Source organism: Lepidothrix coronata, unplaced genomic scaffold, assembly GCF_001604755.1.
Source record: "Lepidothrix coronata isolate B3197 unplaced genomic scaffold, Lepidothrix_coronata-1.0 Scaffold27, whole genome shotgun sequence".
NCBI classification, from domain to species: domain Eukaryota; kingdom Metazoa; phylum Chordata; class Aves; order Passeriformes; family Pipridae; genus Lepidothrix; species Lepidothrix coronata.
In genome coordinates, this window is record NW_016690207.1 from 2,129,402 (window position 1) to 2,152,254 (window position 22,853).

At 46.0% G+C, this 22,853-nt stretch overlaps 1 protein-coding gene across 1 annotated transcript in view; it reads left to right on the top strand.

Moving 5' to 3' along the window:
• The first annotated feature begins 563 nt into the window (after positions 1 to 563).
• The window catches only part of CBL (Cbl proto-oncogene), a 33,199-nt gene continuing 10,909 nt past the window's right edge, over positions 564 to 22,853 (top strand). The window contains exons 1-9 of the mRNA XM_017809532.1: positions 564 to 750; positions 6,784 to 7,031; positions 16,843 to 16,989; positions 18,245 to 18,401; positions 19,893 to 20,014; positions 20,472 to 20,609; positions 21,181 to 21,268; positions 21,654 to 21,785; positions 22,087 to 22,290. Coding sequence (XP_017665021.1) covers positions 604 to 750; positions 6,784 to 7,031; positions 16,843 to 16,989; positions 18,245 to 18,401; positions 19,893 to 20,014; positions 20,472 to 20,609; positions 21,181 to 21,268; positions 21,654 to 21,785; positions 22,087 to 22,290 — 1,383 coding nt within the window. The 5' untranslated portion in view covers positions 564 to 603. The remainder of the gene's footprint in view (positions 751 to 6,783; positions 7,032 to 16,842; positions 16,990 to 18,244; positions 18,402 to 19,892; positions 20,015 to 20,471; positions 20,610 to 21,180; positions 21,269 to 21,653; positions 21,786 to 22,086; positions 22,291 to 22,853) is intronic.

Below are 22,853 nucleotides of genomic sequence, written 5' to 3' on the forward strand. Positions count from 1 at the left end.
ATCCCATCCCATCCCATCCCATCCCATCCCATCCCATCCCATCCCATCCCATGGGATGCCGGTTCAGCTCCCCGCGGCTGGTCCCGCTCCCGCCCCCCCCGGGCATATCCCTCTTCCCCGCGTCCGGGCGCGTTCTTAGAAAAGGGAAGGCGGCCTCTGGAGAAAGGGGAAGCGCCCCTGTTTCGCAACCGGGAAGGGAAGGGATGCGAAAGCTCCATCCCGGGGGGGGCAGCGGGACCGGCGCGGCCCCCGCGTTGCCATGGCGACCGCGCCCCGCCCCGCCCCGCCCTCACCAACCATGGCGGCCGCGCCGCCCTCAGCCCGCCGCATCGCGCATGCTCCCTTTTTCCCAACCAATCACCGCCCGCTCCTCCCCAGCCCAGGGGGCGTTCCCGGGCGCGCGGGGGGGAGATCGGCCAATCGGCGGCGGGGAGGAGGGCGGGGCCTCGGCGGGAACCGGGCGCCGCCACCGCCCACGGCCGCCGCCGCCGCCCTGCCCGGCCCGGCCCGGCCCCAGCGCCCTCCGCACCGGCCCCTGCAGGGCCGCGGCCGCCGTGCCGGACGGGCCCCCCCGGCACGGGGGGCCGGGTGCGGGTGTCCCCCATGTCGGCGCCGCTGAAGAAAGGCCCCGGCGGGCTGATCGGGCTGATGAAGGACGCGTTCCAGCCGCACCACCACCACCTCGGGCCGCACCAGCCCGGCGCCGTGGACAAGAAGATGGTGGAGAAGTGCTGGAAGCTCATGGATAAGGTGGGAGGGGGGTGAGGTGGCGTGGGGTAAAGCTGGGGCTCGGGGGTCTGGGATGAGCCTGGAGTTCCGGGAGAGAGGGGTTTGGGGCTGGGAGGAGAGATCTGGGGGGTCAGAGGTGTGCGGGCACAGAGTGGGGTGCAGCGCTTTGGGGGGGAAGGATGTAGGGAGCGTGGGGTGACAGGACACAGGGAGTGGTTCACACTGACAGAGAGGAGGTTTAAACGGGGTATTGGGAAGAAATTCCTCACTGCGAGGGTGGAGAGGCCCTGGAATGGCTTTCCCAGAGAAGTTATGGCTGCCCCAGCCCTGGAAGTGTTTAAAACCAGACTGGACTTGGTTTGGAGCAACCTGGTCTAGTGGAAGGTGTCCCTGCCCATGGCAGCGGGTGGAACGAGATGAGCTTTAGGGTCCCTTCCAAGCCAACCCATTCCATGATTCCACGTGGGAGCTGATGGAGAGGTGAGGAGTGGAGGACATCCCAGAGGCAGGATGGGAGTGGGATGCCAAGGTGGGAAGGAGATCAGCAACTTTGCAAGGGGTGGGCTGTGGGGGGAACAGGTTGGAGGAAGACAGGGTAATTTGGGATGGGGGATGCAGACCTGCTCAAGGGGATCTGGGATTTTTGCTTCCCCGGGGCTGCCAGACCTCCAGGAGCGTTTGGACAGCGATCTCAGGCACAGGGTGGGATCGTTGGGGTGTCCTGTGCAGGGCCAGGGGTTGGACTGGGTGCTCTTCATGGGTCTTTTCCTCCTCAGGGTATCCCATGATAATCCTGTAGGTGCTGGGCTGGGTGCTGGTGGTGCTGGGAATGGGTAGGACCTGGTGGGGAGCTGCAGGTGGTGTCAGCAGCAGGTCCTGCCTGTGTGTAACTGCACAAGGGAGAAATCCCGGGATTTGCTGGTTGGAAGGTGAGCCTGGGCCTGTGACAGAGCCTGGGTGGTGGAGCTGAGCACCTGCTTTGGGGCAGGTCAGGCTGTTCTTTTCTGAATGGACAGGGACACGTTGCTGAGCTCAGGGCAAAACCTTTCCCTTAAAACTGGGAAGTAAAACATGAAATAAACCCTCTACAATAAATACACATAGTTACACAGACAAAAGGAGCATGAAATGTAATATAAACAGCGAACAACTTGTGGTGTGGGAATGGGAAAGGCCCTTCTTTCCAGTCCCACACCTTTAGGAGGGGCACAGCTCTCTGGGGTCATTAAGCCTCTCCCCTCCTCCTCCTCCTTTTAAAACGCCAGGAAGTGGCTGTTGCCGGGGGCAGGACACCAGACCTTTTGGCCTGGTGGTGTGAGGGGATGTGGCATTTGGTTCACTGGCCTGGCTAGGTGTGCTGGTAAATCCAGTGTTTTAGGAAACCCTGGGGAGATCTCAGGGAATGGCCCAGTGAGTGAGTGTGGGCGCACAGAAGTGGGCATGAAACAAAAATGTGACATTTTTTGCGGGATTTTGGCTGATCCTCTGATGTTGCTGTGCAGCCCTGAGATCAAGGCTGGGCTTGACACATTGCAGTGTGTTTTATGGCACTGGGTTCAGAGTAAGGCTCACCCACAGTCCTTGGGGAGTGTCACCTGGCCACCTTCTTCCCAGCAGGCAGGGCTGATGGGATCCCTCATCCAGTTGCCCTGCAGGCTTATGCATTTCCACCTTTCCCTCTCTTCTCCCTGCATTGTTTATCCATGCAGTGTCTGAGCCTCCTGCAGTAAGTGCTAAAAGCAGGCAGAGCAAATGACTTCTTTAAAGGCTGTATTAAATTATATTCATGCCAAGAGATCACTTTGTGTTGGCTGGCTCCACAGAAGACAGGGTTTATGGTTGTGCCTTGCTGTGCCTGTGATGAGCTTTGATCACCTACAGCGAGACTGGGATGAGGAAAAAAGCCTTTTGAGAAAGTGCCATTGAGGGCAAGCACAAGTGCTAATGTGGGAAAGGGAGTCTGAGCATGGAAACAGGGTCCTGAATAGGTTTAACTTGCACATGCAACTTGTGAGAATGCACATCTTCATATACAGAATATATGGGTATGAATGTCAACCTGTCTTTGACCTCATAACCTGTTCAAAGGAAAAGGTGGGCCTGAAAAAAACCAGCTGATTGCCTTGGCATTTTGAAAGGCAGTGGGATTTTGGGGGGGGATATTTCATGGCTTCAGATCTGACAGAAAAGGCTGCTGCTGTATTTGTCACAAGTTAAACCAACCTCTTTTAAACGTGCACTGACTCCAGTTTTACTTGTAGGCAGCCTCCAAAAGCCCTTAGATGGAGGCTTAAAGTCTTAAAGAGTTAGTTGTTCAGTGTGATTTGTACAGGAGGAAAGATTTGGCCGTGAAAAGCCTTTCAGATTTCAGTTAGACCCCAGCTGTACTTAGGCATGCTCAGGAGAACACCTCTGAATTCAAACTCTTTTTAGTGGTGTAGCAAATTACCAGTAAAGCTGGTGGTGAGAAGGGCTAAGTGAATGGAAGGTGTTGCAAATGGGTTAGATTTCTGGAATTACAGGTGCAGGTATAAAAACCCCCTGGTGTGCATGTTTAATAGATGATGTTTGTGCCTTGCAGAGCTGCGTGCTGTGTCTGTGTGTGCACACTGCACTCACGGCCTCGTTTGTCAGCCTGCATAATTAGCTGGGGTTGTCAAAGCATTTGTGCATCTCTGCTCTGGGATGTGACTGATGAATTTCCTATGCAAGTTGATTCTTGTCCAAATATTTCCCCTGTAATGTTCTCCATAAGCTGCCTGACGTATTTTATGTCTTTCAGATTCTTTCATTTGAAGTCCTGATTTTTTTCCTCAGCGCTAACCATTCCTCCCACAGCTCCACGTGGCCCCGTGGACATAAAATAGCCCTTTCCATCCCTGTGGATGTTCACCTTCAGCTGAATGAGGTGGTATTTATGCACTTCTCTGCAGAGCAGTGATTAAGTGCAGCCCACTGGAGTTGGTTGCTGTGGGTGGAATCTGAGGAATAGGTGGGTTAGTCATGAGGTGGAAGGGAGGGAGCAGAGGAATGACAGAGTACACGGAGGAGGAAGAGGAACTCTGAAATAAAGCTTCTCTAAACAGCTTTCTGATGCCATTCAGTTCCTAGAACTGCTATAGAGAAGTGCCACTGCAGGTCACCTTCACTGGAAGTGCAAGAGAGGCCAGACACAAATTCAGCAGGAGATAAGAGATGTTTGAGTAGGTTTTGTTTTGCTGTTGGCTTAAGGTGAAATGAGGTGTGATTTCAGTAAAGTCGGTCGTTCAGCTGTTAAAAGAAGGGAAAAACGAATTTTCAGAGCTGCCTGGAAGGGAAAATCTTACCTGGGACAGCAGCACCTGGATGCTTGTCCGGCCTGGGACTCAATTCCAGGAATCAGTCAGGGCAAGCTGCAGGTTCTTGAAGGGAAACATTCAATTCCAGGCCTCCAAGACATAGATGAGATTGTTTTTCCTCCTGTTTTGAAGATTCTTTCTTCAAAACTGAGTTGGGGAAACTGTTGGTTTTTTATTATGATTATTTTCTGCTCTCAAGTTTGGAAAATTGAGCGGATAATTTCAATTTTAGGGTTTGAAAAGGCTACACCTCTTAGAATGTTAATGCTAAGCTTGCAGTGCTTTATCGGCACGTCTAAAAACCCAAAAAGGCTTGTTCCTGAGAGAACAAAGCATAAGCCAGGCAAACTTGGATGCGTTGGGCTGATAATTTAAAAGCAGGGATTGCTTCTCTTTGCTGCCATCACACCTAACAGAAAATATTTGCTGCTTTTTGCTCCATTTCCTTCCACGTTGCTGGTCCCTGTGGAAGGCTGGGTGGCTGCTGAGGGGCAGCTGTTCCCAGGGCTGGGAACATTCCTTTGGGCTCTGTCACGATGCTGCAAGTGCACACGTAGAGAAAGAAGCAAAATGCGACTGCTTTTGGTGCTGTTGTGTTATAAAACCACCAAGTTTGCTCAAGAGGCAGCGGTTCCCAGTCGTGTAGCGTTGTTCAGCTGCTTATCTTAGCTAATGCTGCTCTGCTTGGTAAATAAAGAAGCTGATTTGATAATAAAATAACAGCAGTTTTGACCTTTCTGTTAACTGTTGGAGGGATCTTTGCGAGTCACTTCTCGGGAAGTGTTTGGTGGGGGCTCTGAGAAGGAGCAGTTTTGCAGAACTTGCTTCTGCTGTGGGGAAACTGTTCTGATTGGTATCAAAGCCCGTTACAGGACTGAAGTACAGCGGGTTTGCTGCTTCCAGAGCTGGGTATTTTCAAAGGGTAGCAGCCAAATTGCTCTCTCAGATGGCTGAGGGAAGTGCATACTCTGACTTGTTTGCTTGCTTAATGTGGCTTCCTCCTAAGAGCTGACTGTGTTTGTTAAGGTTTTAAACCCACTGTGGAATAAACAATTTCTGCTGAAGAAAAAGGTTTTGCTACCCCAGAGCACAACTCAGCTGTGTCTGAGGAGCATATTTAGAACCTATTCATGCTGCAGAGTGAAACTACTTTTTTTTTTTTCCAGGGGACAAATGTGTTGACTCAATTTGTTGATATGGTTCATTGTACAATGTTCACAGGCTCCAAGGAAGCAGCAGTTGAGGCATCAGCATCAATTGACTCAGTCAGCTGTCTGGCCATCCATCTCCTTATCTAGACCTCCTAATCCTTGGCAGCCTCTGCAAAATGGAGGGGAAAGTTTGGTGGTTTGTTTTTTCCCCCATGTATTCTTGCAGAGGCTTTTTTAGGCGTGTGATTTTTTTTCAATGGCAGTTTGATTTTTTTTCCTGTTGGAGTTTTTGGTACGCTGTGTGCCTTTCTCTGGGCTGAAATGGAACCTTTCTCAGTCAGCTCTTGTTAGGGGCACTGCTGCAAGTCAGGTAGAATTGGAGATGTCACTTCACCAGGTTGCTTTTTGCACACACAGTTAAATGCTAAAACGCTGCTTCAGAAGAACTGACTCTGTTTACCATCAGTGTTTAAGTGAAGTAGGTATTTAAATATCCGCTGTAGGGAACTGCTCAATTCCTCTTGAAGGTTTCACAAGGTTTTGTGGAAATGATGTGCTGCAAAAGAATGTTAAATTATTCTTTTGCCTTTTCCTATCCACTGCACTTAAATTTTGTGTTGTTTGATACCTGCAATTCCCTCATACCTGGCAGTGTCCTGAGTTCAGACCTGTTTAACATTCATTATAGCAAAGAATAGGAAACTGTAACTACATTTTGTGCTGTGCTTCCTCCCAAGTTTACTCTAAATCACGGAACATAGAAGTGTTAGCCACTAAAACTATCCCAGCTGCTGGTTCTTATAAGCTTGATCTAAAACTAACCTCACAAGTCTAATTTCAGCCCTTTTTACAACTGAAAGTTCACTGCTTAATTTTTCAGTTTGCTGCTTTGCCATCAGCTCTCCCTGTTATTCTCTCAGTTTAGGCAATGGAAAATTTGGGCTGTGACAGGGGGTGAAGTGGCTTCCTTTATCCTCCCCTGCCACAGAAATTTATTGTCATGAGTTTCATCAGTCCAGAGGCTCTTCATTCCAGAAACTGGAGTCTTCTGTGGTGGCTGGGCTGACTGTCTGGAGAAAATAGCCTGGAGAAAAGGAGGCTCAGGGGAGACCTTATCACCCTCTAAAACTACCTGAAAGGAGGTTGCGACCAGGGAGGATCGGGCTCTGCTCCCAGAGAACAAGGGACAGGATGAGAGGAAACGGGCTCAATTTGTGCCAAGGGAGGGTCAGGTTGGACATCAGGAGGAATTTCTTCAAGGAAGGAGTTGTCAAACATTGGAAGGGGCTGCCCAGGGAGGTGGTGGAGTCCCCATCCCTGGAGGTGTCCAAGGAAGGACTGACAGTGGCACTCAGTGCTCTGGGCTGGGGGACAAGGGGCTAATGGATCACAAGTTGGCCTGGGTGGCCTGGGGGGTCTTTTCCAACCCAAGTGATTCCGTGATTCTGTCTGGACTTGACCAAGAAATGCGGTTTGAGGGCGAACATTTCAGACTTTTGACGCCGAATTGTGTTTAAGCTCCTGGTCACTTGATTTCAAAAGGGTGTTTTCTCCCCTGAGCGCAGGTGGTGCGTTTGTGTCAGAACCCCAAGCTGGCCCTGAAGAACAGCCCACCCTACATCCTGGACCTGCTGCCTGACACCTACCAGCACCTGAGGACCATCCTGTCCCGCTACGAGGGCAAGATGGAGACCCTGGGGGAGAACGAGTATTTCCGGGTGTTCATGGAGAACCTGATGAAGAAAACCAAGCAGACCATCAGCCTCTTCAAGGAAGGGAAGGAAAGGATGTATGAGGAGAACTCCCAGCCTAGGTAATGCAGAGAAATGGTTCCAAAAATTCGTTGTAGAAACTAAATAGGTTGGATACGTCATATTTAAGGGGGGTCACTTGTCACCTCGTCTTTCCTTTTGTACAAAGGCAGAGCTGAGATCAAGGGACGTCTTCAAGGTGAGCAGCACTTACTGGAAGGGATAGGTGGAGGTAGAAACTGCAGTTGCATCTGAATATAAGGCTCTCTTGAACAAAAACATTTGAATTTCATGAGCAGTGCACTGTAGAAAAAGTGTTTCTTCATCCAGCATTACGGAAAGAAGAGATGATTTAAGATTAGGATAAAGCTCTGGAGAAGGTTAACCTTACACATTTGTGTGGCTGTTGGCAGCAGGTCTGACAGACAGAGATATACAAGGCATGCATTTGTAACTCTAAACTCATTTCAGGATTTTGAAGTAGATGCTGAACTGAAGTAGATGCTGAATTAAAAAAAAAAAAAGGTGGAAAAAAAGAGTAAAAACCACCCAGTGGCTGAACATAATTGCCCTGGGGAGAATGTGGTTAACGCCCTGGCAACTGCTTGCTTGAATTACTGGAGGGGGGAGAAGTGCTGGCACATGTTTCTGGTTTAATATTGAACTCTGTGTAGCATATTCTGTCATGTTGAGCTCCAAGCAGAGCCTGTGATAGTGTCTCCAGAAGGCATTGCTAATGCTGTTTGAATTGTTACCCACTGCGTGGAAGAATGAATTAAGAAATGAAAAGTTTCTTTTTGGGTTGTTGCTGCCTCTGTGTGTGTGTGTATTGTGATCTGCCTGTCAGGAATGTGGAACATCTGATGGGTAAATGATGGCTGTGTCAGTCCCAAATCCAAAATCCCACCTCCAGTTCCAAAGGGAAGCAGAGAGAAACAATTCCAGAGAGTTTATCATCCTGGTTGGTTTGTATTCCAACTAATTGAGTAAAGGGAGGGAGGGAAATGCAGATTGACAGATGTGAAGTCAGACAGAGGATTGCAGTGTGGGCTGGTGTTCTCACAGCAGGGATGGGAGTCCCTGGGGGATTGCTAATTGTCCCATTTATGAGTAAACAGCTTACCAGGGAAGGAACTGTGGTGAGACTTGTAAACACAGGCATAAAAACAGCATCACATCCTGATTGCTCTCACTGCATCTTCCTTTGCTCCTCCAGTCAGCCCAGGAAGCAGCAGTTGCTGTTTTGTCCTAAATGGGTAATGCCAGAGAGCCTTTTCCTGGTCAGGAGCATGGGAACCTTCTCAGTTCTTTCATTTGTCATGGAAAAGAAGGAGGTTACAGCAGTCAGTGCATATGAGCTGTGTACCAGTCCAAAAGAGATTTGCACAAAGAATGGGCCTTTGGGATTTGGGGGATTTTGTTAAATGCTGCACTTCCAGTGTCAGACTTTCCTGGTTGGATGAGCTCATGGAACCCGATCACTTTAGTGCTATTTGTTATATCTGAAATTGAGTTACATTCATTTTTTCTATAACTGCACTTGTAGATTTAAAATGTATATAATAATTTGAGGTGAAGAAACTTAAATTTTCTCGCCTTGCTAGGAGTGGAAGAAAAACACTAATTTTTGTAAGAATTAGTGAATTCAAATATTCCAAGTGTGGGAGGATTGTCAGGAGTCTGCAAAGCAAACAAATATAACCTGAATCTGGTATTCATGGGGAATGGACTCATGTCAGTGTGTATATATGTGTGTGTGTATATATATTGTATATGTAAAAAATGTGATTTTCTCTTGATTTCATGCAAGTTTATGGCTGTTTGTCTGCAGTGTTTTGAGAAGAGGACTTTAAAAATCTAATAATCACGTTGTCTTGACTTTTTGTGACCCTTTTTTCCCCTGTTGTTCTTGAAGCTTCTTTCTTCCTGCCTTCCAGACTTAGCATTCATTTTGCCTCCTGGTGTGTGTGCTCTTATTTTCCTCCCCCAAACGTCTCTTGATGCAGAGCAAATGCACTGTTTTGACATTTGCATAAGCAGTGTGGAAGCTGTGCAGGTGTTTGCTCCCAGCAAACAGACCAGTAATGAAAAATGAAGCCTCTCTTAGATTTTAGGACCAGAATCGTCTTCATCACTTGAGCATCAACCCTCTATTCTTATCATTTCCAAACTGAGAGGTAAATGCACAAAGAGCAGACATTTTTAGGGGTTCTCCAGTGTGCTGTGAGGCAGAATTGGAGCAGAGCTGGGGAGATTCACCAGGTCTTGGAGGTGCTGGTGCTGCTTTCTGAGTGAAGAGCTGCAAGATGTTTGGTGCAGTGTTGTGCTTGTGTTCAGGGCACGTGAAGGAGCATAATAAGGACGTTCCTTGGGCTTTCAAATGCAGAAGTACAAAATAAGTCATGTCCTGAGCGTTTCAAGGCAGGTTTGAAAAGAGAACTCACGGAGGGGTTTGTTCTCCTCCCAGGCTGCAGCAGAGGAGCAGAAGAGAGCAGTGCTACAGGCTGGGCACAGAGGGGCTGGAGAGCAGCCAGGCAGAGAGGGACCTGGGGGTTTGGATTGACAGGAAGCTGAACATGAGCCAGAGTGTGCACAGGTGGCCAAGAAGGCCAATGGATCCTGGCCTGGCTCAGGAACAGGGTGGCCAACAGGTCCAGGGAAGTGATTCTTGCCCTGCACTCAGCACTGGTGAGGCCACCCCTGGAGTGCTGTGTCCAGTTCTGGCCCCTCAGCTCAGGAAGGACATGGAGGTCCTGGAGCAGGGCCAGAGAAGGGCAACAAGGCTGGGGAAGGGACTGGAGCACAAGTGCTGTGAGGAGAGGCTGAGGGAGCTGGGGCTGTTCAGCCTGGAGAAGAGGAGGCTCAGGGGAGACCTCCTCACTCTCTGCAACTCCCTGACAGGAGGGGGGAGCCAGGTGGGGGTTGGTCTCTTCTCCCAGGCAAGAGGGCTGGGTCTGAAACTGTGCCAGGGGAGGTTTAGGTTGGATATTAGAAAGAATTTCTTTCCAGAGAGGGTGATCAGTCATTGGAATGGGCTGCCCAGGGAAGTGGTGGATTCTCCATCCCTGGAGGTTTTTAAGAAGAGACTGGATGTGGCATCAGTGCCATGGGCTGGGAACCACGGCGGGGTTGGATCAAGGGTTGGACTGGATGATCTCGGAGGTCCCTTCCAACCCAGCTGATTCTGTGATTCTCTGATTCTAAGTGCTGTGAGCAGGGTTTGGAAAGGCTGCTGGGAGCCCTGGCTGTGCTCACAAAAGCAGGGGAGTTTCTCCCTCCAGGTTTGGGCTGTTCAGATGGACGTGGCTGTCCCGTGTCACCTCCTCTGTGGTAACACCACCCGGCCAGCGCTGGAACACTCAATGCCTTCCTTTCTTTTCTTAGCCCTGCAGTGGCTTTTCTGGCTCTGGAGAGCTGTGGGTTTGATGTAGAGGGGTTTTTTTCTGTGTATATATAAATTAACCATAGTTGTTCCTCTCTCGAGTGAGCTCCTGCTGCGATTTTTGTGAAGAGAACTCTCTTGTTTTATTAGGAGAGCTTTCAAGATGCTGTTTAAATTCTGCTTTAGCTCACTTCCATATCTGTTTAAAAATTAATGCTGCTGAGGGTGCTTTTAAAGCTCCGTGTGTGTGCACTTCCTGACTAATAAGTACAAGTAGCAGCTCCTAGTTACTGTTTAAATACTGAATTTTAGCAAGTAGATCAGATTGGACTTGGTGACTTGTGAGTGGATTTTTGTGGAGATAACTCTGTTGCTCCTCTGAGTTTTGACAGCTGCCAGTAACACGTGCAGGCTTTGGTCTTGGAATCAAATAGCATTTCCAGAGTTAATAATTTTGGATATTTTGTCCCATGTAAAGGCAAGTCATCCAATAATTGGTTGGCTGAGTGCAGTAATTAGCAGGAATTCTTGGGGCTATACATATTTCCAGAGCTGTGGTTCCTTTTTTATCCAGTGGTAAATATTCCAATGACTTCTCTGAACTGGTAAATATGATGAATTTCTTGAGTTTACTTTTTAACTAGTGGTAATAACAAAAATCTGGTTAAACATATGTATTTTTTCCCTGCAGTGTGATGGTTCCATTCCTTGGCAGTGCCATCCATGCTGATACCACTGCCCTGACCATGCCTGAGCTCTCGATTTCGGTTTCATTTGGAGGCTCAGTGGTTGCCTTGGACTATTTTTTTTCCTTTCCGTTGCAGAAAGCTTTTATTTCTCAGCCCTCTTGCTTGCACAGAGGAGCTGCCATTCGTCAGCTTCCCCCACTACATAAATTACTTATTGCACCAGTGGTTTTGCAGTTGTGTAAATGGATTATACCTGGCATGGCAGCGCTGAAAAATAGCTTGTTGATCAGTGGGATTGTCTGTGACCTGGGAAGGGATGAATTAGGCTGAAGAGTCTGTTTTTCACTAAAGAATCAAATATACTAATTATTTTAAAACAGCCTATTAAGGGGGGGAAATTCAGAGAGTTTATTTTCTATGTAAAATCCAACCACTCAAATGTTTCCGTATCAGAACACAGTTATGGGAGGTGGAGGGCGGGTGAAAGGCTGAGGAGAAAGAATTACTCAGGATGTGAACTGGATGTTTAAGGAATAGCACAAGTTATTTTTCTGGTTCAGCTGTGGGAAACAAACTGTTAACAAACCCAGTTAACAAAACAGTCGTGTCTGTAGAGGAGTCAGGGAATATCATAAACCCTTTCCATGGAACAGGGAGGTGAAATAAAGCTTTGGGAAGCTGCTCCATATTTAATTGTTGTTCTTCTGACAACAGCCTTACGGGATGCTGGCTCAGCAGGATTTAATTTGCTTCTCCAGCTCCAAAGACTTACTAATTTGCACAGGAAAAAGCCACCAGTCTTTAATGTCTACTGGAAATGACCATACATATCTCTGAAGGGGAAGGAAGTGCATGAAGAATGACTTGGGGAAGAAAGAAAAAAAAAAAAAAGGTTGGAATTTAAAGAGGAAAAAGTTGGAAAACACTTGTGCTAAAACATGAACCAGAAGTCTCTGGGGGAGGGGGGGTTGGTGCTCTAATCTCATATTTTAGAGCTCTTGCACACATTCCTGCCCAGGGAAGAGGAGATCTAGTGTGAAATGTGGGACTCAAATGGTGCGTGCGAGTCCTCTTTCTGCCACTTCCTTCTAATACAGCAAGACTTTTTTTTTTTTTTTTAAACAAAACCCACTAGTGTGAAGTCTACATCTGCATTTAAATTAGAACATCTTAAAGAAAAGAACAGGCTCCAAAGCTGCCCACAAGAAAGGTTTCCTTGCCAGGCTCCAGCATATGAACACTAACTAACTGCTTATTACCCAAGAAGAAATTCATTATCATGTAAATGTTGTTGGAGAGAGGAATGTGAATTATTTCTTTTTAATTTGGCTTTAAATTGCAGTTTAGGTGATAGTTTTGGAACTTAAGTAACACTTAGCATAATTGGATCTAAGCTTGCATTTATTACAGTTTTCTTTCTGTCTAGTCTTGAAAATCAATTTATGGACAAATGTAAGCTTTCAGATTATTGCATAATAAGGAAGTAAGGTTTTTATTCTTCTTTGCTCTCAGAGCCTATAAAATTGTAGAGTTTCATGGAAGACTAACTCTGTGGACTTGCTGCTGTGGGTGGAATTGCAAGCACATTAGTTAGCTTGTAGTGATTATCATTTGAAATGTGGATAGATTTTTTTTTTTTTTGGATGCTGGCAAAAATCTGTTGCTGCTACTTGGCAACTGAATCGTGTCTCTTGGGTGTTTGGCTTGTGTGTTAAGGGCTGAGATGCTACTTTTTGGATTTGTGGTTTTGGATTTCAATTTCTTAATATCTAATCTGAGCCTGCCCTCCATCAGTTTAAGGCCATTCCCCCTTCATACCCAGCACAGTTTTGAAGTGGCTGAAGATTAAGCTTGAGATTTGGAGTCTTCCTTGATTTGGAAACAGGGCTTTTGTGCTCTGTTTTTCTCTTTAACTATAGAAAATAGCCCCTGAAGTATAAATTTTGATCCCAGTGCAGAGAGCCCAAATATAAGTATAATGAGGAGTGTCCTGAACAGTAAGTTTGCTGTGTAGTCCCTTGAATTTGGTAAAAGAATTAATAAAAGAATTAATCTGTTACCTGAGAGGTTTATCCTTTATCTTATCAATCCTCTCTGTTGAACTTTTTTTAAAGACCATTAATCATAGCAAATGTATTCTTCTCTTTAAAGAGTTTTCTATAATATTTAAATTTCAAAAGTGGATTTTTTTCTTTTTAGCTTCTTAACACTGAAAGAAATGTAGCTTGTTAAAAATATTTGTGCCTAGAATAACAAGTCCAGATCCATTAAAGGTCAGTAGGTTTGGTCCTTCTGGTCAGCACAGTGGCCTCTTGTCCTTTCTGCTTCAGATCAGTCACAGCCACTTGCATAAAAATACGGGTGTGCCAGAGTTTTTGGGGTGGTTTCTGTGACACTTTGAACTCGTTGCCAAGCCCTGCTCACAGACCTCAAGGTGTTTAAATATATATATATATGTTAGCTGGAAAATGTCAGGATTCAGAAGGGTGTGAGGAAACGTGTATTTGTGTGATATTTCTGCCCTGTAATACCCGAAGCTTTCTGTCCTGTAATATCCAAGGCACTGAAAGGAATTAGCTGATGGTCTCAAATTCTAGAGTACAGGCAATTAATTTAAAGTTAGCCTGCTCTCTCAGCTGTCCTGAGGCAATCCTGTGAGTGTTACAGAGCAGAGCTCTGCAAAGTGCCTTCTGTTGAGCCAGTAATAGTTAAGTGGAATTTCATTCACTTCCTGTGTTGCAAGTTTTGTTGAAAGTAGTTCCGCTGTTTCTATTTTTAAATCTGATTACTGCGTGTGGAGGACACTGAAACTGCCTCAGAGTCACAAAAGACATCTTGGGATCACCTCAATTTCCACTGGGTGCTTACAAGCATTAACTGGAGGTTTGTCTGAACACGAGGAACACGCGGAAAACTTGTTGCTGATGTGGGAGTGTGATAGGAGACAGAGGTTGTTTTTTTTTTGAAACCAGGCACATCAAACCATCTGCTGAAATTGGGTTGAGCTGCTCGTGCCCTGGTGCACAGTTCATCTGAAAAACACGTGTGATGTGAGAGCCCCACACCTTTGTGGTTTCCAAAGGTGCATTTTGCTTGTTGCAGAGTCGTTAAGAACTGTTGGGGTGGGTTTTTTAACTCATTTTTTTTTCTAGCTCTTAAATCTTCACACTATAAAATTGTAAGATGTAAGTTACAGGAAAAAACCTGTGGTTTTTGGGTTTGTGGTTTGTTTTTTCATAAGTACTGGAGCTTGCACTTACCTCTAGTGGGAGCTGACCCTGTCACCTCAACGTAAGTGTGTAAGAATAAGAAATAAGCACTTTAATTACAGAGAAGGGAAGCATTTTGAGGTTGGTTGTCTTGTGTTCCAGCTCTGAATTCCTCTGCACAGCCCTGTTTGCAGCATTCCTCCAGCAGAACGAACTTCACAGACACAGCAGTATGTGCACGTCAAATTATGGCAAGTGAGCACAATATTGTGACTAAATCAGGAGGAACAAAATTATCCCGTGGCAGCTGCTTGGCTGTGAAGGGGGTGAGAAATATTGGAAGGAAATGAGAAAAAATGGTAGCTGGCAGTGGCAGAAATGGCAGTGCCACGTTAACATGGCCTTGGGGTGAAAAGGCATTTAGTCACGAAGCACATTAGGTGCTGTGGGGCTTTGTAATGTGAATTAATTGAAATTAAATTACAATTAAACCATCCTCTGCCCTTAGTGGTTTTGCAGCACTGAGGCTATATGGTGGAAAAATCCAGGAAGATGGGGAAGAAAAATTCCCTCTGGGTCAGGGGGAGGCAACAGCAGCAGAAAGCCCAGCTGGGGCTGGCCTTGGGGGGCAAATGGAAGTGTCTGCTCGACCTCTCCTGTTCCACAGAGATGTGTGGAGCAAAGCCAGTCCTGAAGCAGGAAGGAAGTAGCAGAAGCACAGCAGAGGAGGGAGGATGGAGGAACAGTCCTGCTCAGCCCACAGCCTTGGGGAGCCAGCACGGGGTAACCGAAGGAACCCTCTTGCTTCATGCTGGTTTTGGTTCCCCAAATCTCTGGGACCCTGTCAGTGTTAAGGCAGCAGGATTTTACAGGCATTAACTGCAGCTCAGCAGGCTCTGGGGTTGTTACAGAACCAATTCTCAGTTAACTTTGTGTGCCAAAGGACTGATGCCTCCATGCTGGAACTGCAGGTGCTCCTCAGTAAAATAGCTGCTTACTGTACACAGTGGAAAAACATTTGGCTTTTTAAGCTTTCACTTGATTCATTAACTCTGACAATGACGATCTGAGTGCTTTGCCTGCATGTGGGAAAGCCCTGAGGGCTGTGAAATCCCACCTCAGCCATGCTCTGCCTTTGGGCAAACCCACGGAACAGAAACTTCTCTGAAGCTGGCACAGGTGTTGCCTTCAGCTGGTTGCACACTCTGAGAAGAGCTGACTGATGTGGCCTGTGGTCCCTGGGTACCATTTTCAGCAGTGCATGTCATACCAGGTGTTTGAATTCCCGGCCCCGGGATTTAGTGCTTCCCAAACTGTGCTTGGCACAGCTCTGGTGCAGCTCTTGGTGACAGCTTTTGTGTCGATTACCCTGTTAGCCAAAAGTTTGAAAAAAAGGCCATCACGGTCTGTAAGAAACATGGAAATCTGTGGCTGAAAATATTTGGGAATCTCTGATCTCCTTTGAACATATCACCCTTTTCTGGGAGCACACTCACTTCAGTTGAAGCAGTGGAGATAAGGACAGTTCTGATGTTACTAAAAATAAACTACAATCATCAGTAAACTTCGCTGTGCCAGTAAAAATGTTCGCTCCAATTGCAGGCATTTATTTGGTCTGTATAAATTTACAAATATGTAACTTGTTAAAATAAAGGAAAGTAAATATTTGTGCTTTTAGCACAGGCTTGGTTGCTGTAAAAGCTTGTTACTGACATAAAGTGTTCTGCAATTTGCTGCTCTTTATGTTCACTTCCTGTGTTTTGCCTGTTATTTGCCTACAGCTACGGCTGAATATTTGTAAAAAATTGCGATAACCTTGAGAATTCAAAATGTTCAGCTGTCAGAAATGTTTTTGGAAACCGAGTCCTTCCGTGTGTGTGTGTGTGAAATCCTTTGTTTAGCCATCCTTAAGCCTCAGGAAGCTCTTGACTTCTCTCGTGAGCTGATGTGCTCAGCTGAGTGCAGACACTTCCTGAAGCTCAGCTAAGCCAGAAGGCTCCTGGGCAGAAGGGATAAACAAGTGGACACGGGAATATTCCTTGGCTTCCTGCAGTGTTCAGTGTTTTGTTTAAACCGTGCACTTGTTCAGGGTCAGAAATCATGTACTTGGCTGACGGTACCCAAATTTGCTGGGCAGCAAAGACAGTAGTAGTTTTATTTTGGGCAAGTAGTTTTATTTTGCCCAAGACAGTGGTGGTCCAAGGCAGTAGTAGTTTTATTTTCAAACCCAAGAGCAAGGGAGTCTGATGGGTTTTTGTCTTCAATACTTAACAGGGTGAGGTCTGAATAGTGGCTTTGCACATTTTCGGTGACTGTATTTCCACGGGAGGATTTTTGCCTTGGAAATAACCTGCCCTCCTTAAAGACATTATGCAGAGTTTGGCATTGTGGAAAATGTCTTTACAAACTCTGCTGATAAGTCCCATGTGTTGGATGTTCTGAATGCTGGGGGAACACTTGGGAGGTGGTCCCAAATAAGGAATTTTCCATGCTGGGATCATTCTTGAACCGCAATAAATAGTGTTTCTGCTGTGTTCAGAGTGATAAACTGCACCTTTTTGAAAGAAACGTTTGGGTTTGTGGCCCTTTGCAGGCGGAACCTGACAAAGCTGTCCCTGATCTTCAGCCACATGCTGGCAGAGCTCAAAGGGATCTTCCCAAGTGGCCTCTTCCAGGGAGACACGTTCCGGATCACCAAGGCAGATGCTGCAGAATTCTGGAGGAAGGCTTTTGGGGAAAAGTAAGTTTCTAACTGTGCTTAAAAATATGGATGTGGGAACAATTTGCACACAGCACAATGTACTTTTCTGAATTCTGTTTTGACATTGAGGAAGGGCTTTGTCAGGTTAAAATGAACAATGGGAGAGACCTGCTGGTCATTTGGTTCCTCTCTGGGGTGAGATAAGGGGTTGTTCCCACATTACATTTCCCAGATTTTTGTCCTGTCTGGTTTTAAATGCTGACTCTTTCCCCACTTTTCCCACTTACTGTCACAGAGTTTCCCTTGATTATTCAGCTTAAATCTTCCTCTCCTTGATTTAATTCCTTAACTTGTAAATAAGCTCCACAAACTATGCAAAATAATCTGCTTTCTTCTTCCAAAAGTTACCATGCAAAATAATCTGCTTTCTTCTTCCAAAAGTTACCATGCTCCCAAATATTAGTTATCCTTTCTTTTCATCTTCCCTCCAATTAGTGTTTCCAAGCACTTGGTCACCTTTTTTCCTGAACTTCTGTTTGCAGAATGGCTTTGATGAGGTGAAGGAGAAAGTGAAGTGCAATGTGGATTTGTGTGAAAACTGTTGAAATGTCAGCTTTAGCTTTTGTATCTAATAAAAAACACTGACTGAATGAACCACAGAGGTGTTCACAGCAACATTTGAGGATTAAAATTAATAGATTTGGTACTGCTTTCAAACTAAGGGAACTGAGGTACTTCACCTAGAGTTTAATTAGTAGCTGTCAGAACAAAAAGCCATAATGTATTTACTCATGAATAACAGAGTTGTCTGAAGTGAGGCATCTTCTTTCTATGTTTCTATTCCACTTGATATATTAAAAGAAGGAAAATATTCCTTTAAACAGGAGCCTCTGCTCTGGCTTTTGATTATCTCACTTCTCCAGTTAATCCTTCTTTAGAGAATTGTTTGGAGCTTTTTTTCTTCTTTTTTTTTAAAACCATCTAGACCTCTGCTATAAGCCCTACTGTTAACTCCTTCTCTACCAGCTGCAACACTGTGAAATTATTATCAAGTGATGCTGTGGTGGGAAAAGGGAAAGGAGGAAGCAGGGCTGGACTTCTGACTCCAAAATTTTGCACGTGCAGCGAAAATTGCCTGAAGTTCCTTTGGCTGCTGATTTCCTGCAGCACCAAGAAATCTGTGCTTGTGTGACATGAATAAATAAACCTCCTGAGCTGGATACTCACCAAAAGAATGTCTAGGTGTGTCCATGGGGGTGGTTTTCAGACGCATCCCAACGTTGGTTTTCCCCAGGACCATCGTTCCTTGGAAAAGCTTCCGCCAGGCCTTGCACGAGGTGCATCCCATCAGCTCAGGGCTGGAAGCCATGGCCCTCAAGTCAACCATTGACCTGACCTGCAATGACTACATTTCAGTGTTTGAATTTGACATCTTCACGCGACTTTTTCAGGTAAGAACTGTCTCAGTGCTTCAGGTTCAACTCTTTTTTTTTCCCCAGCCTGTTTTATGCACTAAAATGACATTGTTTATACTGCACGGGATCTGGTTGTCTTGCCCTTCATCCCTTAAACAGCTTTAGTAATACTTAGGATCCCATGTTGCAGTAAAAGTGTGTGATATTCATGGTTGTAGAAAAAAAAAATTATCTAAATATATACTGCACATTCAGTATCCTGCCATGAATCAGGTTTTCCCTTTCAAAGGTCACTTTGAGCCTGGAGTTCTGACACATCTCCTGCAAGCCAGGAAATGTGAAGCTTAGTTTATCACTCTTGTCTTCCCTTGTCTTTCTCTTCCTTGTCAGATTTATTTTCCATATTGGGGGGGGAGGTTGTTCAGGATGGAGCTTGAGCGTGGAAATTTGGGCTTCCTCTCTTTTGAACTGGCACAGCCAGGATGTTGTGGCCACGTCTGTGTTGGGTGAAATCTCACTGAAGTGAGATTAATAGGAGGTAAAATCCTGACCCAGGGTCTTTAGTAGTGCTAAATTAAAAAATGCAGCTTCTGATGGTACAATTGGGTATTTAGAAGAACAATCACTTACTTCTTTGGCTCTGACTTGCCTTTTCCCATGTGATAGGGTGGGTTGTAATTAAGATACGTCTAGATGAAAAATTCCCATGTTTGGTGTTGCAATGTAGCTGATCTCATTCAGTACTTTTTCCAGCTATTGTACATAGAGAACAAGTCAAGAGTTGCTGCAAATTCCAAGAGTTGCAAAGTTCTTAGGCAGTGCTGATACCTTCTTGTGGGCAAGTTAAAAAATTCAGAAAAATCGGATGAGATTTAGACACCCAAGTCCTTCTTAAGGTTGAGAGCTTTGAAATTGTTATTGTGACTTTTGGGGTGTTGTTTTAAGGGATATTTAACATGTGTGTGCTGGCTTATTTATTCAGATCTCAGACTAGCCAGCAATCCTCGCCACACCCCGGTGAGGTTGGGTGGTTGAGGAACAGTCACAAGTTACAGACAGTGAAACTGAGACAAAGAGAAGAGGTCACTGTCCTGAGGCCATTTAGGAAGTGTTGGAGATCAGACTACTGGTGGTTTCTGGTGCTGTGCATCACCTCATTAAACCCTTGACTTTATCCCTGTCTCAGGAGTGAGTCACTGTCTCTGCAGAAGCAGCCCAGTTGATAGCTGCTCCTGAGCTGGGACCTCAGGGCCTTCCCCTTAGTATTTATTAAAGAAGTTTTGATCAAGGTCTGTCTTGGGTGATGGTTTTGTCCAACAAGAGAAATGGTTTTACCACCAACAAGAGAAGAACCCAACTGCTCAGTGCTGCATGGGAATGGGTGTTTTGGTTCCTCTGCTGGATTTGTGGTGGAAGACGAAACCCGTTCCTACAACTGAAGAACTGACCCCTTTGATGAAGGGCTGTTGTGTGTGTTGACACCTCTCAGGAGTGAGTGGTTAATCTCTTTCTGTGTTGCTCCCACAGCCGTGGTCGTCCTTGCTCAGGAACTGGAACAGCCTGGCAGTGACTCACCCTGGTTATATGGCATTCCTGACCTATGACGAGGTGAAGGCCAGGCTGCAGAAATTCATTCACAAACCTGGCAGGTTCGTGCTCAGTGTTTTGGATGGTTCTTACTGACACCACTGATCACTGCCCCTGCTGAGCTGACACTTCTGGCTGGGCAGGAAGGGCCACGGGGTCGTTTCTGGGGGTTATATGGTCACTTCTGTGCTGCTTTTAGAAATGGAAACCTTGTCTAGTCTGCTTGTGGGTTTTGGTGTTTGTTGGGTTTTTTAAAGTTAACGTCAAACAAATGATTTTAAGGATGTTAACTTGTCCTGCTCTGGGTTTAATGTCACCTGGATGCTTTTCTCGCCTCGTCTCACGTGGCAAAGTTCCCCTTTGATCTGCCTGGGGGTCAGTTGAGAGAAGCTGGTATAAATCATCAAGTTATCCCTGATTTTTATTTGCTGTCTGGAGACAACCAGGCCCAAAGGCTGCCTGCTTGACATTGAATCTCTTCTGTTTGCTGCAAGCTGAAGTTTCTTTCCCTTGCCTCAGTTACATTTTCCGGCTGAGCTGCACCCGCCTGGGGCAGTGGGCCATCGGCTACGTCACTGCAGATGGGAACATCCTGCAGACCATCCCCCACAACAAACCCCTTTTTCAAGCACTGATCGATGGCTTCAGGGAAGGCTTGTAAGTACCTTTGTCAAAATTCACACCTCAGTTCAACTGGGAGTGGTCCCGTTGCTGCCAGTGGAATAATTCATATATTGAGCTGTTTTGGCACAGTTGTCTTTGCTGCCCTCTGCAGTGGCAGGTGGTAAATGTGCAGCAGTGTTTCCCTTGTCATAGATCCCTTTTTAGTCAAACCTTTAATTTGAGCAACAGCCACTGATATTATGGCATCAGTTTTCTTATTCTTGATATTACAATTATTATAATATATATATATATTATATAGGATGATTTAAGAAGAATAGTCTGGGACCATAACATCCTGTTTAAAATAAAAATTACTACCAGGAGGGACAACAAACTTCTTTTTATTTTTAAGAATAACAGATTTGGGGTTTTTTTGGATCATCAGATTCTTCCAAAACCTTCTGAATTTCAGAATACCTTGAATTCTCACCCCTCACTTCTCACCTTCATCCTCTCTTTCCTTCACCATCCCCAAAATATACCTGATTTCTGTGTGTGTGTACTTATGCATGTGTGTACATGCACATATAGAGAGAGCTTTTTTTTTCCCAACTGCTTCCAGTTATTTATTTCCCGATGGCCGGAATCAGAATCCTGACTTGACTGGCTTGTGTGAGCCCACACCTCAGGACCACATTAAAGTTACACAGGTGAGTAAAATGTTCTATCCCATCAAACTCCCAATTTCTAGCCTCATTTAGCTATTTCCACAATTCTGTCATACTTGGCATTCCCAAGTTTGTTTTTAAGGCCTCTGTATTTTACAGGAATTACAGAAATCTTTGAATGGTAGGGATGGGCAAAGACATATTTAAAGGGTTTATTTTTAGAATGTTCTGCCAAGTATTGATGCTTTTGTGCCATTCAGCATGTCTTGAGCCCTGCTTTTCTTGGCACACTTAAGTGAAACATTGGGATAATTTGAAGTCCACTTTCTTCAGAGCTTGATACTTAAAATGATAGTAAAATCTTTGCAGATTTCTGTTCTCCTTTTTATTTTATGGCATCACCCGTGTCTGTCTGTCTTTCCCTAAGGAACAATATGAGCTGTACTGTGAGATGGGCTCCACCTTCCAGCTGTGTAAAATCTGTGCTGAGAACGACAAGGACGTGAAGATTGAACCTTGTGGCCACCTGATGTGCACGTCCTGCCTCACGGCGTGGCAGGTAAGGCAGTCACTCTGCTCTCAGGGAAGCTCCTGGCTCTCTCCCCCTCCAAACTGGGCAGTTTCCTGCAGGGATGGAGATAAAACAGCAGAACTGAGGACTGGAGCTCACAGTTCAGTAATATCAGTGCATCAGAAGCAGTTTAGATGCTTAATCTGGAATAGGCAGGAAGTGTGAGAACTTGCAAAAAAGCTGTTTTCTGCTTCGGGAGGAAAATACTCTGTATTTGTAGCACGGTTTGCCTTTGTCTCCCTGTCAGCTGGAAGGTGGTGCTGTGACAGATGCCTTCTCTTCCCTGCAGGAATCAGAGGGCCAGGGTTGTCCTTTCTGCCGCTGTGAGATCAAGGGCACGGAGCCCATCGTGGTGGATCCCTTCGACCCCAGGGGAGGAGGAGGATTATCCCGGCAAGGGGCAGAAGGAACTCCCTCCCCCAGTTACGACGATGATGAGGATGACAAGGCTGATGATTCCCTCTTCATGATGAAGGAGTTGGCTGGTACCAAAGTAAGGTCCCTGCAGTGGGTGACAGCAGGTCTGGCAGTGCATTTGCCCACCAGTTTCCTGTGGTTTTAGTGATTTGTGCCGGTGAGGGTCGTCAAACCTTATAAAGGGAAAAGATCCTGCTCATTGTGGAAAACAGGGATTTAGGTTCAGTTTGGTGAGTTAAGTTCACGCTGTCAGTTTTATTAAACACTTGGAATCCTTTGATCTCCTGTGTATTGAAAGAATCCCTGGAAGGGTGAAAAGGGCTGGCCTGACCTGTGGGAATGGCAGGTGTAGGTTTGTAACCCTCCTCTGTGTGTTGGCCATGCTGCCTTTGATTTACCAGCCAGAGTTCACCCAGATCAGCACAAATCCCTCCAGCTTTCCCCGGTGGTGAGTACAACCAGGCAGGCACAGCCTTCCCAAGGTCCTGATGACTAAACAGGGTAGAGGACAGGCTGTTTTGCTGAGGAAGTCAATTTGACTGTCAGCTGTTTATATGCTGCCTGATAAGTGTACCTAATAAAGGTGTGATACCTCTGCTATTAGTGCTGCTTCCCTCCAGGAGCTGTGTATAAGGCAGA